The sequence below is a fragment of the Neltuma alba genome, unplaced genomic scaffold, assembly GCF_004799145.2.
Source record: "Neltuma alba isolate B1F8T4 unplaced genomic scaffold, ASM479914v2 tig00012221_pilon, whole genome shotgun sequence".
Classification (NCBI taxonomy): Eukaryota; Viridiplantae; Streptophyta; class Magnoliopsida; order Fabales; family Fabaceae; genus Neltuma; species Neltuma alba.
The window spans coordinates 504,096-519,630 of NW_021636754.1; the positions used below are offsets into that span (position 1 = coordinate 504,096).

The 15,535-nt window shown below is 33.5% G+C and overlaps 2 protein-coding genes and 1 long non-coding RNA gene across 3 annotated transcripts; all 3 read left to right on the top strand.

Moving 5' to 3' along the window:
• The first annotated feature begins 7,131 nt into the window (after positions 1 to 7,131).
• LOC114725058 (xyloglucan endotransglucosylase/hydrolase 2-like) lies at positions 7,132 to 8,173 on the top strand. The gene is made up of 3 exons (XM_028911514.1): positions 7,132 to 7,416; positions 7,502 to 7,695; positions 7,786 to 8,173. Exons 1-3 carry the CDS (start codon positions 7,132 to 7,134, stop codon positions 8,171 to 8,173), a joined length of 867 nt encoding a protein of 288 aa, XP_028767347.1.
• A 5,287-nt stretch (positions 8,174 to 13,460) lies between these two features.
• On the top strand, positions 13,461 to 14,614 carry LOC114725071 (uncharacterized). The gene is made up of 2 exons (XM_028911523.1): positions 13,461 to 13,628; positions 14,009 to 14,614. The coding sequence occupies exons 1-2, from the start codon at positions 13,461 to 13,463 to the stop codon at positions 14,612 to 14,614; spliced, it is 774 nt and encodes a 257-aa protein (XP_028767356.1).
• Positions 14,615 to 14,958: 344 nt separating this feature from the next.
• On the top strand, positions 14,959 to 15,343 carry LOC114725056 (uncharacterized). The gene is made up of 2 exons (XR_003738380.1): positions 14,959 to 14,990; positions 15,116 to 15,343. It is a non-coding gene; the product is annotated as an uncharacterized LOC114725056 (long non-coding RNA).
• The last annotated feature ends 192 nt before the right edge of the window (positions 15,344 to 15,535 follow it).

The following is a 15,535-nucleotide window of genomic DNA, read 5'->3' on the forward strand; positions in this document are numbered from 1 at the left end:
AATACCATATCCCCCATAGTATTGCCCAATCCCATATATATGGATTTATCTAATCTCAAGTAATAAGCAATCACTCATGATGCTGAATGAATGGGAAAAATGAAATATCTCACTTTCATTACTTGCTTAATCAAGTATTTATACAATTAACCAATACATAATAGAAATATACATAACAGAAATTAGTTTCTAACTTAATAACAAGTATTAATTCCTTAACACCCTCGGCAAGCTGAAGCATGAATGTTTTTCATGCCAAGCTTGGATATGAGTTCATGAAATCTGGCTGGATGTAGGGGCTAGGGAAAACATTTGCTAGTTGGTCTGAGATCCAAACTGGAAGTAGATGAATGATCTTGGCTTGTAACTTTTCTCTGACTAGATAATAGTCTAATTCTATATGTTTTGTGCGTTCATGAAATGTGGGATTGGAAGAAATCTGAATGGCAGATTGATTATCACAGTAGGGTAGTGCTAGATCTATATGAGATAAATGGAAATCATTCAATAAGTATATATATAAGCCACTACAGCTCACAAGAAGTTGAGGCTAGGGCCCTGTATTCAATTTCAAATGAAGATCTAGAGACTGTGGATTGTTTCTTAGCTTACCAAGAAACTAAAGAAGAAACAAGAAAGATGACAAAGCCAATAACAAAAAATGATTGGTGTCGGGACAACCAGCCCAATTAGAGTCACTAAAACTTTTCAACTTCAACTTTGATATAGAAGAGAAAAGGAGACTTGCACCAAGAGATGATTTAATATATCTCAGGACCCAATATGCTGCATGAAGATGAATGTCAATTGTGGAGGACATGAATTGACTCAATTGTTGAGTGGCAAACCTTAAATCAGGCTGAGTAGCAGTAAAGTACTGAAGTATGCCAATGAGTTTTTGATATGATTGTGGATCAACTAAACGTCGACCCTTGTCTTTGAAAAGCTTCAGATGTGGATCCATAAGAGAAGATGCAAGTTTGCATGCCAAATAGTGTCCTTGTGTAACTCTAAGGCAAACTTACATTGAGATAGAAAGATACCATCTTTAGATTGTGCAAGCTCAAGACCGAGGAAGAAACAAAGTTCACCAAGGTCTTTAATGGTGAAAGATGCATCTAAACGTTGCTTAACAAGATTAATTTAAGTCAAATCATTGCTAGCAAGAATGACATCGTCAACATATACCAGTATAGTAGTGAAAGAATCAGAAACTGCTTTAAAAAAGAGGGAATAGTCAGAAGCTAACTGAACATAACCATGGGAAATCAAGATAGATGATAATTTTGAATACTACTATTGACTTGCTTACTTTAAACCATAAAGTGACTTTTGTAGCTTCCAGACCAAATTTGGGGAAGAGTATGTGAAGCCTTTTGGAAGCTCCATATACACTTCTTCATGCAAATCTCCATGGAGGAAGGCATTATTAACATCCAATTGGTGCAAAAACCAAATTTTAGCAGCTGCAATGGAAAGTAGTAAACAAAGAGAAGTCATCTTGGCTACTGGTAGGAAAGTGTTGAAGTAATCAATACCCTCTATTTGTGTGTAGCTTGTTGCTACAAGTCTGGCCTTATATTGCTCAACTTCACCATTGGCTTTACACTTAGTTTTGAATACCACTTGCACCCAATGGTTCTCTTACCAAGTGGCAAAGTAGTTAAAATCCAAGTCTGATTCTGTTATGGAGCATGAATTTTTGTATTCATAGCATCCCTCCATTTTAAATGTTTAACAGCTTGACTATATGTCTTTGGATCAGGGGTGGAAGTGATAGATAATACAAAGTTATGATATGTAGATGAAAGAAAAGAATACAATAAAACTGAAGATAGAGGATATCTAGGTGAATTACCTTTGCTTGATGATTGGTTAATAGTAGAGATAAGGGCACAGTGATAATCCTGCAAATATGATGGAGGGTTATGAAACCTAGTAGAATGGCAAAGAAGATAGGAGATAGTGACAGGAGAAGGAGAACAAATGAATGAATCGGTAGAGATAGAGGAAATAATGGTTGACGAAGTAGAGATGTCAAGTTCAACAAAGGCAGAAGTAGAAGTGGATGAATCAATGTTGGGAATAGACATAGGGGAAATAGAGATATCATTGACATCATCCAAAAAATTAGGAAGGTCTTGAATTGTAGGATCAGAGGGAGAATTGGTAGGTGAGGAAAGGGGAGTGACCTTGTCAAGTTTGGAGGGAAAAATCAACTCATGAAAAAGAACATCCCTGGACAAAAAATTTGATTTGTAACCAAGTCTAATAAAATGTAAGCTTTTGCTCCAGAGGGAAAACAAAAAAAATACATTTTCTAGCTTTTGAATCAAAATTTAACCTATGACTAGACAACGTAGATGCAAAACACAATGATCTAAAAACCTTAAAATCAGAATATGAAGGTTTAGTGTTGTATAACTTTTCATAGGGTGTGAAATTATGAAGTATAGGACAAGGAAAACAATTGATGGTGAAGTAGCATACATAACAACAAATGACCAATAACTAATAGGAATGTTAGATTGAAATAACAAAGCATGAGCAATGTTTAAAATGTGTTGATACTTCTTCTCTACAAGACCATTTTGTTAAGGAGTCTCAACACAGGATGTTTAGTGTAAAATTCCTTTAGAAGCATATTAATCAAGCATAGAAAACTCTGGTCCATTATCAGAACATAAAACTTTAATAGTGGCAGCAAATTGTTTTTCAATGAGAGCAAGAAAATTTTCAAGTCATGTTCTAGCATCAAATTTAAATTTCAATAAAAATAGCTAGGTAAATCGAGAGTAGTCATCAACAATTGTAAGGAAGTACTTATCTCCTTGAATAGAGGGGACAGAGAAGGGTCCCTAAATGTCTACATGAATCAAATGAAAAATCTTATTGCTTATATTGGAGCTTACAGGAAAAGATAATCATTTTTGTTTAGAAAAATGACAAGTGTCACAAACAAGGGAATAGGGAGTACAAGTAATGCCATAAATTTTCTTATGTAAAATAGATAAGGTTGAATTAGAGAGATGACCAAGGCAGAGATGCCAAAGATTAAAGGTTGATTCTGATTTTGTAGTGGCCAGATGAACCTGAGAAGTAGGAAAGGATGGAAGCATATCTGCATTTAGAAGATAAAACCCTTTGAAAATTTTAGTTGTGCCAATCATCAATGAAGGTTGGAGCAAGTGTATTTGACATGAGTGAGAATAGAAAATTAGAAAACAATGAAGGGAAAAGGTTAAATGAGAAATTGAGATAATGTTGAAAGCAAAATTCAGAAGATAGAAAATGTTATGCAAGACCAAAGTAGAAGAAAGAACAATAGTACCAGAAATAGAAGCTATAGAATGAGAACCAGTAGGAAGACTCACAGAAATGGGTGAAATGAATTGATAACAAGAAAATAAATCCAAAGAAAAGCAGACATAATCCGTAGCACCATAATCGATTATCCAAGTACTAGAATGTTGAGAAGAAAATGATTGACAATTACCTTTAACTGAGAAAATAGAGGTGGAAAAATGATTAACAGAGGCACAAGTGGAAGGTTGAGAAGGACTTGGGAGTGTTAAAAGGTGTTGATATTGCTTAGATGAAAGTTAAGGGAGAATGGATGCTGTTTGTGTTGATGGATATGGAGGAAGAGGCTTACCAGTATGAATTTCTTGAATAGAGATAGAATCTTGAGTCAAAAAATTATTCACCGTGGCAGGGGAACCATTGCGAAACTTGAAGCCCGGTGGAAAACCATGCTTTTATAGCATGTTTCTTCAGTATGTCTTGGTTTTCTGCAATAAGTGCATTGTTTGGTGGTGCTCGGTTTGGAACCAAAGAAAGAACCGGGAGGAGAAGGTCATGGAGCCTTGGCAAGCATAATCTTGGACTCAGGTGTAATCTGAAATTCATGTTCTTGTTACAATACAAGAGACAAGGCTCTATTAATGGGAGGTAAGGGATCCAGCATCATAAGATGAGATTTGATAGAAGCATATTGCTCATTGAGGCCTTTAAGAAATCTAATGATGTAGTTATCCTTTCTTTGTTTAGCAATAGATCCACCGGAGTCACATGCACATGGCTTGGTTGGACAAATACCGGAAAGTTCATCCTAAATAATCTTGAGCCTAGTATAATACTCAGTAACACTCAAATTTCCTTGTTTTAGACTATGTATTTCCTCTTGGAGGTCGGTAATGCAAAATATATCAAAATGAGAGTAATGAGAGTGGAGATCAGTCCAGATGTTGGAAGCATGATCAAACCAAAGAGTACTCTTCACGATAGTAGGAGAGAGTGATTTGGTGATCTAGCCTTGCCCCAGGTTGTTACAATGCTCCTAATACGAAAACATCAAATTGAAAGTAGAAGGGGGAGAAAGAGATCCATTGATGAATTTGGGTTTGCTCTTGGATAGTAACGCCATTTGCATCCATCTTGCCCAGGTGTCGTACTTCGAGCCAGCAAGCAATGGTGCAACTAAAATCAAAGCAGGATTTTCATTGGGATGTATATAGTAAGGGTTGTTTTGATCAATGGAAGGAGAAGTGATAGATTCAGAGATGGCAGAGTCGCCATGGAAGCTCAAAGAGAAGAAAACAGATCGAATAGGGCAAAGGGCAAAGAGAGAAGAAAAGGAAGAAAAGAAGGGGGAAAAACAGAGAGAGAGAGAGAGAGAGAGAGAATATGTTTAGGCTTTGGATACCATGATACTGAATGAATGGGGAAAATGAATATCTCACTTTCATTACCTGCTTAATCAAGTATTTATATAATTAACCAATACATAACAGAAATATACATAAGAGAAATTAGTTTCTAACTTAATAACAAGTATTAATTCTCTGACAACTCATACTAAACATTCTTTTAATATATATTTTTAATTATAATCCCAATTCTTATTCTTATTTTCAATACTTCATACCAAACAAGACCTAAAGTCACTGCTCTTAATTTTGTGAAAAGTAAGATGACTAAGAAAGTTCAAGGCTGGAAGCGCCAATTGCTAACATTTGCAGGGAAAGAGGTGTTAATCAAGGCTATAGCAAATTCAATTCTTGCATAACCGATGTCAGTTTTCTCCTTACCTTAGAAATGATGCAAAGATATTTGTCTCCAATTTTTGGTGGGGACAAAGTGAGAAAGGGGAGGCACGCGCGAATTCAATTCATCGGAGGAAATGGGAGATATTGACCAGTAGTACAGTAAAAAAAGATGTTGATATGGGTTTCAGACATTTTCAAGCTTTTGATAAAGCTATTCTTGCCAAATCAGCTTGGAGAGTTCTTCAAAATCTTCATGAGTGCAAAATTCTTAAAGATATTTCCATAAAACTGATTTTAGGAGTGCTAAGAATGGGGTAAGGCTTCTTGATGTTTGACTAGTATTTCAGATTCCGCAATCTTGTTTGCCTTAATTTTAAAAAATATATTTTTAGTCATTTAATCCTAAAATTATTAACAAAAAATAATAACATTGAGATATTGAGTATAGACAGAACATTTTTAAATACTAATATATTAAGTTTAATTTTTAAAATAACTATAATTGTCGTAAAAAATCATCATTTAAGACTAATAATTTGAGGATTAAAGGATTAAATATACCTTTCAAAGTTATGGGGTTAAATAATATTTAATTAAGAAATAATTTTTTAAAAAAATTCTAGTAATTGTCCGGTTTTTTTCCCCCCAAAACATGCCAATAACAAAGTAATTGGTTGAATTACAGTGTTTGTTCCTTAATAACAGACGCAAAAATTATTTCTCCTATGCCATTTGTACTATATCCTTTATGCAGTTGTGAAAACGAATTTTTGACATACTGAGGCGAGATACGTAGCTTCATGATAACATTATTCTTTCCACACGTATATAATACCATACTCAGTATCTTGGTAAATGCATAATTCCTTTTGCTTTTTGCTATTTTAATTTTGTTCCCAATAAAGGGCAAACGTCCATGCATACAGGGAAAAGCATGGAAGTTATCCAAAGGATTTTGTTTGATCCTTTCACGTTGATATTGAACTCCCACAAAGAGCATTGGCCTTGATGAGACACGGGGAGGTAGGTGATGATGAATATGGTAAGTTGGCGGCCACATCATCACTTATATTAATTTACATATAGGTGTACTAATTGAGTTGGATGATGAGGATTATTTTGTAAAAAAAAAAAAAAAAATAAGTACTGAGTTTTAAGCAAATTAAAAATTTAGGAACTGAGCAAGACTGAGTTATACCTTAGGGACGGAATTATGAGTGGATTAAAAGTCAATGGGCCAAAAGACTAATTTTCCCTATATATTATTCCTCAATTGTTTTGGACGGAAATGCACTTTCTTGAACATGAAAAACAGGAAAACTCAATTTTATATAACTAATTATAAAGAGAAGAGGAAAAATATCAACTTCGTTGATTGCTTTTATCTGCAGAGAAAATTTTGAAAGAAGTGACCAAAATTGAAAATTAAAATTGGACATCACTTTACTTAACATGTTAATTGTCGAAGATCTTCAAATGACCAAAATTTAATCTATCAATAAAATATATATATATATATATATCTTTTGGTCAATGAAACTTTCCACATTAAATAAATTAAAAAAATATAGAAACTGATTTTTAAAAAATAAATAAATTTCTAGATTGTCTGCTTGTACCTACTGGCTCCATGGCATTATATTATTCTTTCTACCTACGATAAGTTGGCGGTACATAGCTTCAATTCATAGCATTATTATTCTTTCTACCTACAAATACCAAACCCAGTTGGCATCTATACGCGTAATTCATTTTTCTTCTCAATTTTATTTTGGGTATGTTCCAAAATCACATGTCAATAGGGTCAAGGTCCAAATATTATATGTATACTATTAATCATTGTTCACTGACCTCCATGAACTCAAAACGAAGTAATAATACTTTTTAGAAAATGAAGTAATAATAAACAAATAATAGAAGCCCCCAACTTTGATAGCTTGCTAATTAGAGCTGGCACTAAGCTTTCAAACGCGTCTTCCTTCCTTTCCTATACCTATTTATACACTCGACATCTGCAATAATCTCTCACACTTCGGCTGATCAAAACACAATCTCTATCTCTCTCTCTCTCTCTAAAGCGAAGATGGCTGGTACTACTGGTAAAGGGTTTTACGTGGGTATGGTGCTTGGGATGGTGATGATGAGTTCCATGGCGGCTTCATGTGCTGCAAACTTCCTCCAAGACACAGAACTGACATGGGGTGGTGATCGTGGGAAGGTACTCAATGGAGGCCAGCTTCTAACTCTTTCTCTGGATAAATTCTCTGGCTCTGGCTTCCAATCCAAGAAGCAGTTCCTTTTTGGGAAGATCGATATGGACATCAAGCTTGTTTCTGGCAATTCTGCTGGCACCGTTACCACTTTCTACGTATGTTTCATATACAAATAATATTCTTCAATTAACTTCGTCACTTATAATGTGTGCTGACTTGATTTTATTCGTGTGTGTGTAGTTGTCTTCAGAAGGACCAAATCATGACGAGATTGACTTTGAGTTCTTGGGAAATGTAAGTGGGGATCCTTATATTCTTCATACCAACGTCTTCGCTCAAGGCAAAGGCAACAAAGAGCAGCAATTCTATCTCTGGTTCGACCCTACCAGAAACTTCCACAAATACTCCATTATCTGGAAGCCACAACACATTATGTAAAGTCCCACAAAACCATAAATTCATGTATTAATATTTACCTATATATATTTATGTTTCATCTTTGATTTACATTATGTTAACTGCAGATTCTTGGTAGATAATATTCCCATTAGGGTTTTTGAGAACGAGGAGGCTAAAGGCGTTCCCTTCCCTAAGGACCAAGCCATGAGGATGTATTCGAGTCTCTGGAATGCTGATGACTGGGCCACCAGAGGTGGTTTGGTTAAAACAGATTGGTCTAAGGCTCCTTTCACAGCTTATTATCGCAACTTCAAAGCCACAGATCATTTCATTTCTTCGTCTTCTTCCTCAGACTCGTTCTCTGATTCTAAAGTGCAAAGCAATGAGATTGATGCTAATGGCAGAAGAAGACTGAGATGGGCGCAGAAGTACTTCATGATCTATGACTATTGCACCGATCTCAAACGATTCCCTCAAGGCCTTCCTCCTGAATGCAAACGTTCCCGCTTCTAAATCTCTCGCATTTATTGCTTAATTTGTTAATACTTTTTGTCAATATGTTTCGATTTAATATTTATTCTTTTTTATGAAGCGAAATAAATTTATGTATTATCTACCTATGAGGGAATAAATAAAATTTTATCCTATATATGTGGTTGGTATTGTGTTTATCGCCTGGATTGCTTGAGTTGATTATGTCCGAATTCCTATTTTTTTTCTTCCTCATTATGTATGAAGAAGTAATTAAATATTTGGCACTTGGATTATTAGCAACAACATATGGAATCAATAATTTGAATGTGAATAATTGCCCCCTTTACGTAGCGGCATAGATACGAAAGACACACTTCTAAATTGTGTATTTGAGATCGGTAGGAAAAAAAAATAATGGGTTAGTATAATTTTTGTCTCTAAAATTTCAGTCTATTATGTTTTTAATTCTTTAAATTTTAAACTCATAATTTTAATATCTAAAATTTAATCCATCTTAAAATGTTAATTTCTAGAGGTGTGATAATACTGAAATCGGGTGAAATGTCATAAATGGTATTAAAGTGGTGATGTAAACTCACCAAATGGCGCTTAACTGAATCTTAGATGGTCAACAAATTATATAGAAAGGAATGAGTTCTCAAAACACGATGTAGTGAATAACTCCTCAAACTAACAATGAGTGGAGGGAAGGGGCTAAGTAGCTACATTTTGAGAACATGTTCTTTGTGCTTTTTTTCCATTATCCACAGACCGCAAAAGGTTTAGCTAAATACCATATGGTGAGTTTACATCACTACTTTAATGTCATTTATGATACTTCGGGAACTAACAATGAGGGGGGGGGGAAGGGGCTAAGTAGCTACATTTTGAGAACGTGTTCTTTGTGCTTTTTTTCTATTATCCACAGACCGCAAAAGGTTTAGCTAAATACCATATGGTAAGTTTACATCACTACTTTAATGTCATTTATGATACTTCGGGATATTTTAATACTGTTATGACTCTAGGGACTAACATTTTAACACAGATTAAATTTCATGAATTAAAACTATAAGTTTAAAATTTGATGGATCAAAATCAAAATATATCCAAATTTTAGAGACTAAAATTTATATTAACCCAAAATAATTTAATAAGTGTGATGGATGACTTTTTTTGGAAAAATATTTCTGTTTGGGACATTGGAGATCCATTGTAATTATAATACAAAATCCTTTCTAATTCCTACATCCCATGTTTCTAATTTAATAACATTTAGTATTTTGTTTTTTTTTGGGTACAAGTGAGAGTATTCTCAAGTCATTTTGGGTTTGAGACTAATCTCTATTAGACCGGGAATGTTAAGGTTAAAGCTTCCCTTGCTACAAAAAAAAAAGCAAAAGAAAATCAAATTAGCGATGGAATTTAGTGACGGAATTTCCGTCACTAATCAAAATTAGCAACGGATTAGTGACAGAATTAGCAAAGAAATTTTTTCCATCACTAATTTCACCGTCACTATGGAATTCAAAATTCCGTCATTAATTAGCGACAAATTATTGATGGATTAGCAACAAAAATTAGTGATAGAAATTTTCTATTCCGCAGGAGGTGACAAAATAGAGATGAACACTAATCTCTATTTTATTTTAATAATAAGTTTAAAAAATAATTATTATATATTTATATTATATTTTTTGCAACGGATTAGTGACAGAATTGCGACAGAAGTTAGTGATGAAAAAATTCCGTCACAAAATGAGAGTTAGTGATGGATTGGTGACAGAAATTAGTGACAGAATTTTTTTGTCACTAATTTCCATTACTAATCATTTAAAACAAAATTAGCAACGGACTTGTGACAGAATTTAGTGACGGAATTTTTTTATTGTCACTAATAAAATTCCATCACTAATCCTTCACTAATTTAGCGAAGAAAATTTTTTATCATTAAATTCTATCGCTAATTTTAACGACGGAATTTGTGAGGGATTAGTGACGAAATAAAATTCCGTCACTAAATTCCATCACTAATGTCCTTTTTTTTTTTAGTGCCTAACAGGTATGCTTTCTAGGATTCGAACATATGCTCTTCTCCTTATGGGTTGACACTGCATAATTACTATTTCAACCAATAGCACACATGGTTTTAAAGATGAGTCAATTTATGAATAATACTTTTTTAAAAATCACACACACACTTTTTTTGTCTTTACAGGCATGTGTCCTTCTGTTAAAACCAATATCATATATGTGTGTATGCAAAACAGAATAGGTTAGGGTTTCTTTTGGCCAAAAATGACGAATTTGTTGATGATAGATTTTGCCTTTCAAGTTTTTCTTCAAATCTTGATCTTGTGAACAAGTTATTGATTGGGATATAGTTTCACCCAATAAAAAAGACAACACATGTTTAAATGCTAGAAAGTGCACTTGTTGGGGGAGATAAAAAAACTCTTTACACTTTAAGCCTCGAAAGGAGATATCTATAATCAAATAAAAAAATTGGTCTCTATAATTCTATAAACACTTAGACTATTTTGCCTCTCTATAGGTCAATGCCTATGATCTGAAACTTGAATGATGAAAATCAAAATGAAGACAAACTTAAGAGATAAAAAATTATATTAACCCGTTTTTTAGTACCATGCATCTTGAAGTACTCCTCCAATCCTTAATATAAAACTCATTTAACTAATTTGATTAGATTAAGGAAGTTCGGTAAAGTAGTTAATTATAAGAAATGTGACACATTTTTCCTAAAGCACCATAATTATCTTTCTTAATACTTCCTCTTCCTCTTTTACTTGATTATAATTGAGGGAGTATCTATAGGGGTAACTTAAAGAAAATTTATAAATCTGCAAAATGGGTCTTATATTTAGGATCAAAACCAACTCAATAATTAGGTCCTATATTAAGGATTGGAGGAGTATTTTTTTTCAAGAGCACAAAATATTCTAGAATAATTTTTTATACATTCAGCACTCTAAAATATTTTTTAAGAAGCACCCATCCCGTGTCCTAAAATAATCTTCGATGCACTATGCACCATAAAATATTTTTTCATTAATACATAACATCCTAAAATAATTTTTGATGTATCTAGCATCATAATTGTTTTTTTGGGAATAGCATTTAGTATCCTAAGTTTAGGATATTTGTTGCTACTCAGAAAAATATTGGGTGATACTGGAATCAGAATTCATTTTAGGATGCTACAAGGTGTTGCTAAATATATTTTAAGGTGCTAAGTGTATAAAAAATTATTTTAGAATACTGGATGCATGTTTTCGAAATAAAATATTTTAGAATAATGAGTGTATCAAAAATTATTTTAGTGTATTGGCTACCCTTGAAAAAATACTCAAATATACTAAATATTATTTAAGAAAACATTAAAGTACTATTTGGCATCAGGAAAATAGAGAGGGGAGTATCACCAAAAAAAAAAAAAAAAAGAAATGGAGGGAAGAGGACAAAAATTTTTTTAACAACGCTTCATTTAAAAAAAATTAAAAGTGTGGATTTTAAAATGTAAATAACAAAATTACAAAAGAGTAATAAAAATTAGGCTAAAGTATATACATTTGGTTCTTTAACTTTGTACAAAGTTTCAATTTGATCCTTTAACTTTAAAAAGTATACTTTTAGTCTTTCAACTCTAACATTCTTTTAAAAAAATGATAAGATTAAGATCTAAATATTAATAAAATATTCTCAAATACTAATAATTAAGTTTAATTTTTAAAACATATATGATTATTACAAAAAATTATCATTGAAGCCTAATGATTTTAGGGTTAAAAGACCAAAAGTATGCTTTTTAAAGTTAATGAATTAAATTAAAACCTTCTACAAAGGATCAAATGGATACTTAGCCTAAAAATCAGTTAAAAATATTTACTTCATTTCAAATTTCTCTCCACTTTTCCTCACCTTCATTTCCTTGTACCAAACAGCCCCTAAGCCCGCTTTAGGACTTGTTTGGTTGGAGGGAAGGGTGGGGATGGGTGGGGGAGTGAGTCTCTTTCCTCGTTCGGTTAAAAATTTGAAAGGGAAGGAGGCCAAAATGTTCTCTCTCCTCCCTTCTCTCACCCCCATGTTAGCTCTCCCAAATTGGAAATTTTTGGAAGGAAGCTAAATTTTTAGACCATCGTATGCTTATAGTTTTTTTATATTTCACTAGTACCCTAAATATATATTATATATTATTATAATATTATTTTTCAAATAAAAAATATATTATCTTAAGTAAAAAATAAAAAATATAAATTATTATAATTAAAAATATATTATAATAAAAATCAATTAAAAATAAAAAAAAATTATATAAATAAAAAATTATAATATTATAAAATTAATTGTTTTTTATGAATATATTATTTATTAAATATATTTTAAAGCTGGAAAAAGCAAAGCCTAAAGAGGATAAAATTTCAATTTTTTTTAGAGAATATAAAATTTGTTAATTTGATTATTTCAAATATATTATTATATTAATTAGAATTTAAAAATAATGTACCAATTTTTTAATACACATATTAACATGATAAGACTGAATTTTTATTAAATTATATAATTTAAATTAAGATGTAACTTAATTTATATAATATATCAATAAAAAATATAAATTAACATGTAAGGGTAAAATAGTAAATTGATTATTACTATCTCTCTCATCTCTTTCTTAAGCCAAATAAGGGATCATTAAATATCTTTCCTCTGTTCCCTCCCTTTTAATCAACCAAACAAGATAAAGATTAGGACTAGTAATATGAGTCAACCCGCAGGTTTCGGGTTAGCCCGTGACAGGTTAAGCCCACGGCGAGTCGGGCTGAAAAAACTCGTTTGAAGTTGGATTGGCCAAAAGCCAACCCTAACCTGCCACGTTAGATGGGTGGGTTGACCTGTCAACACTTTTTTTTTTTTTACTTTTTAATATTTTTATACAATATATAAAAATAATAATAAATTTTTTGTTTTTCTTTAAAATATTTGATTGAAAGTATCAAATAAATTACATACGTATTTTTTTTAATTTTTTAGATAGGATATAATATATAATAATATAATTATAATAATTAAAAAATTTTTAAAAATAAATGCGGGCTAGCCTGAAATTTGAGGTTAACATGTGATGGGTTGTGAGCCTAACAGTACGAGTTAAAAAGACCCCTCTACTTACTGGTTGGCTTTTGACCAACCTTACCTCGTGAGTAAATCCGGTTAGCGGGCTGGGTCTACGAGTCTAACTTATATTATTAGCTCCAACGAGACAAAAGCACCTCACCTTTCCCTCATTTCCCTACCCTTCCCATCAAAAATGACATTGTTGCGGGTAGAAGAATGCCGCGGAGAGCAGCCGTTCGCCTCTCACGCGTCTTCCCGACGGCCGAAGACGTTGCAGCGCCAAATCGCCGAGGCACTTCGCACTGCCACACAAGCTAGCGTCTTGTTTCCGTGGAATCTCCGACTCTATTCCCTCTTTCAGGTATGCCGAATGCTTGAATGAGGATGTGGATCTTCTCTTTCTTCTCGCCATTTAGATCTGCTTCAAATTCATGAGAAAGCTGAAACCGTGAAATGGGGCATTTCCCGTTAATGAGTTTGCATCGTTTTGGAGCAAAGCATTTTCTCAAATTGAAACCTGCACTTTCATATTCTCTGAGTAATTCGTCCAGATCCTTTCTCTCTCTGTTCTCTACTGTTGTTTCTTTTCCAACTCAAGCCTTTCCCAAACACATTTCCATCATTGATCATCTAAGCACCAACTTCAAATTCTCTAAAGCTCAATCGGTCTATATCTCAAAACGACTCTCTAAGGCTAGGTGGCCTCAACATCCGTGGACCGTGCTTAATTATTTTAAACAGATTGGACTTTCTGAATCGCATATTCAATCTATCATTAGTCGTCGACCCCAATTACTGTTCTCCCGTGTGGATAAAACCCTGAAGCCGAAAATTGAGTACTTTCAGCTTCTAGGGTTTCATGGTCCTGAGTTGGGTGAGCTTCTCTCAAAGAATGGAATTCTTTTGAGTTGTAGTTTGAATAAAACTTTGGTGCCCTCTGTGAAATGTGTAAGGCAGATTGTGAATAACGAGAAAGATTTAATTAAGGTGCTTCAAAGATATGCGGAGTGGATAATTCCAAGGCAACAAAGGGTTTTGGACAATGCTGCTTTCTTCAAGAGTTGTGGGATCGTTGGTTCTCAACTTTCATTTTTAATGACGAAAAACGCTCGCCTTTTTGCAATGCGAGAATCCCTGGTTAGAAACTATGTTTCACGGACTGTAAACTTGGGTTTCTCCGTAAACTCGCGAATGTTGGTACATGGGCTCCGGACAATTAGTAGTATGAGCATTGTCAAGTTTAACAGAAAGTTGGAAATAATTCAGAGCTGCGGGTTTTCCAGAGATGAGGCCATGCAAATGTTTAGAAGAACTCCAGGGTACTTGGCAGATCTGAGACGAGGCTAAAGTTTAAAATTGAAGTGTTCTTGGATAAAATTATGCTGCCTAAGTCACTACTGGTTAATAACCCTGTGATTTTGACGTTAAACATGGAGAAAAGGGTGATTCCTCGATGGAGGGTACTGAAACTTCTAATCTCAAAAAATTTACTTATGAATAATCCAAGTTTTCTTCGGGTGCTTCATATGCGGGAGGAGAAATTCTTGGAAAAGTATATTTCCAAGTTCAGAGATAATGAAGAGGCTTTACTGCTGGCTTACAAGGGCCACCATCTGGAAGATGCTTCTACATGATAATAATCATCATGTTCTGTTCACACGCTTTTATGCTGGAGCTTTGGGTACTATGGAATATACTTGGATTGAGGGGGACAGAGAGGAAGGTGACTGAAATTAATGCTGACATTTTGTTAGTTTAGGGTTAATTTTAACAATTTTGCCTTTTCATCTGACTTTTTCTGCATGCTGACTATTCTATTCCTCAAACATATGCTTGAGGGAATCATAGACAAGTTCTCAATGATTTGATGAAGTTGAGCTGCACAGGAAAATATTGTGAAAATGCTCTGTTGTTGAAGCTACAAATTCTGGAAAGATATCTCTCTTTCCTTCGCGAGTTTATGGTTATGGAGGAACAATTATCTGTTGGTAACTTCTGTAGTTTGTTTTCATATCTAATCTATAAAATCTTGTGTCTTGAAAAACTTTAGTTATTGGAATCTCTAGAGATCCTTTCACAGCTTATTACGGCAACTTCAAATGTCACAGATTTTATGTCTTCCTCTTCATCATACTCAGTCTCTGATTCTGAAGTGTAAAGCATTGAGCTTCATGATCTATAACAATTGCACTGATCTCAATCGATTCCCTCAAGGTCTTCCTCTTGAATGCAACGTTAACGCTTCTAAATCTTTCTTATATAGAATAT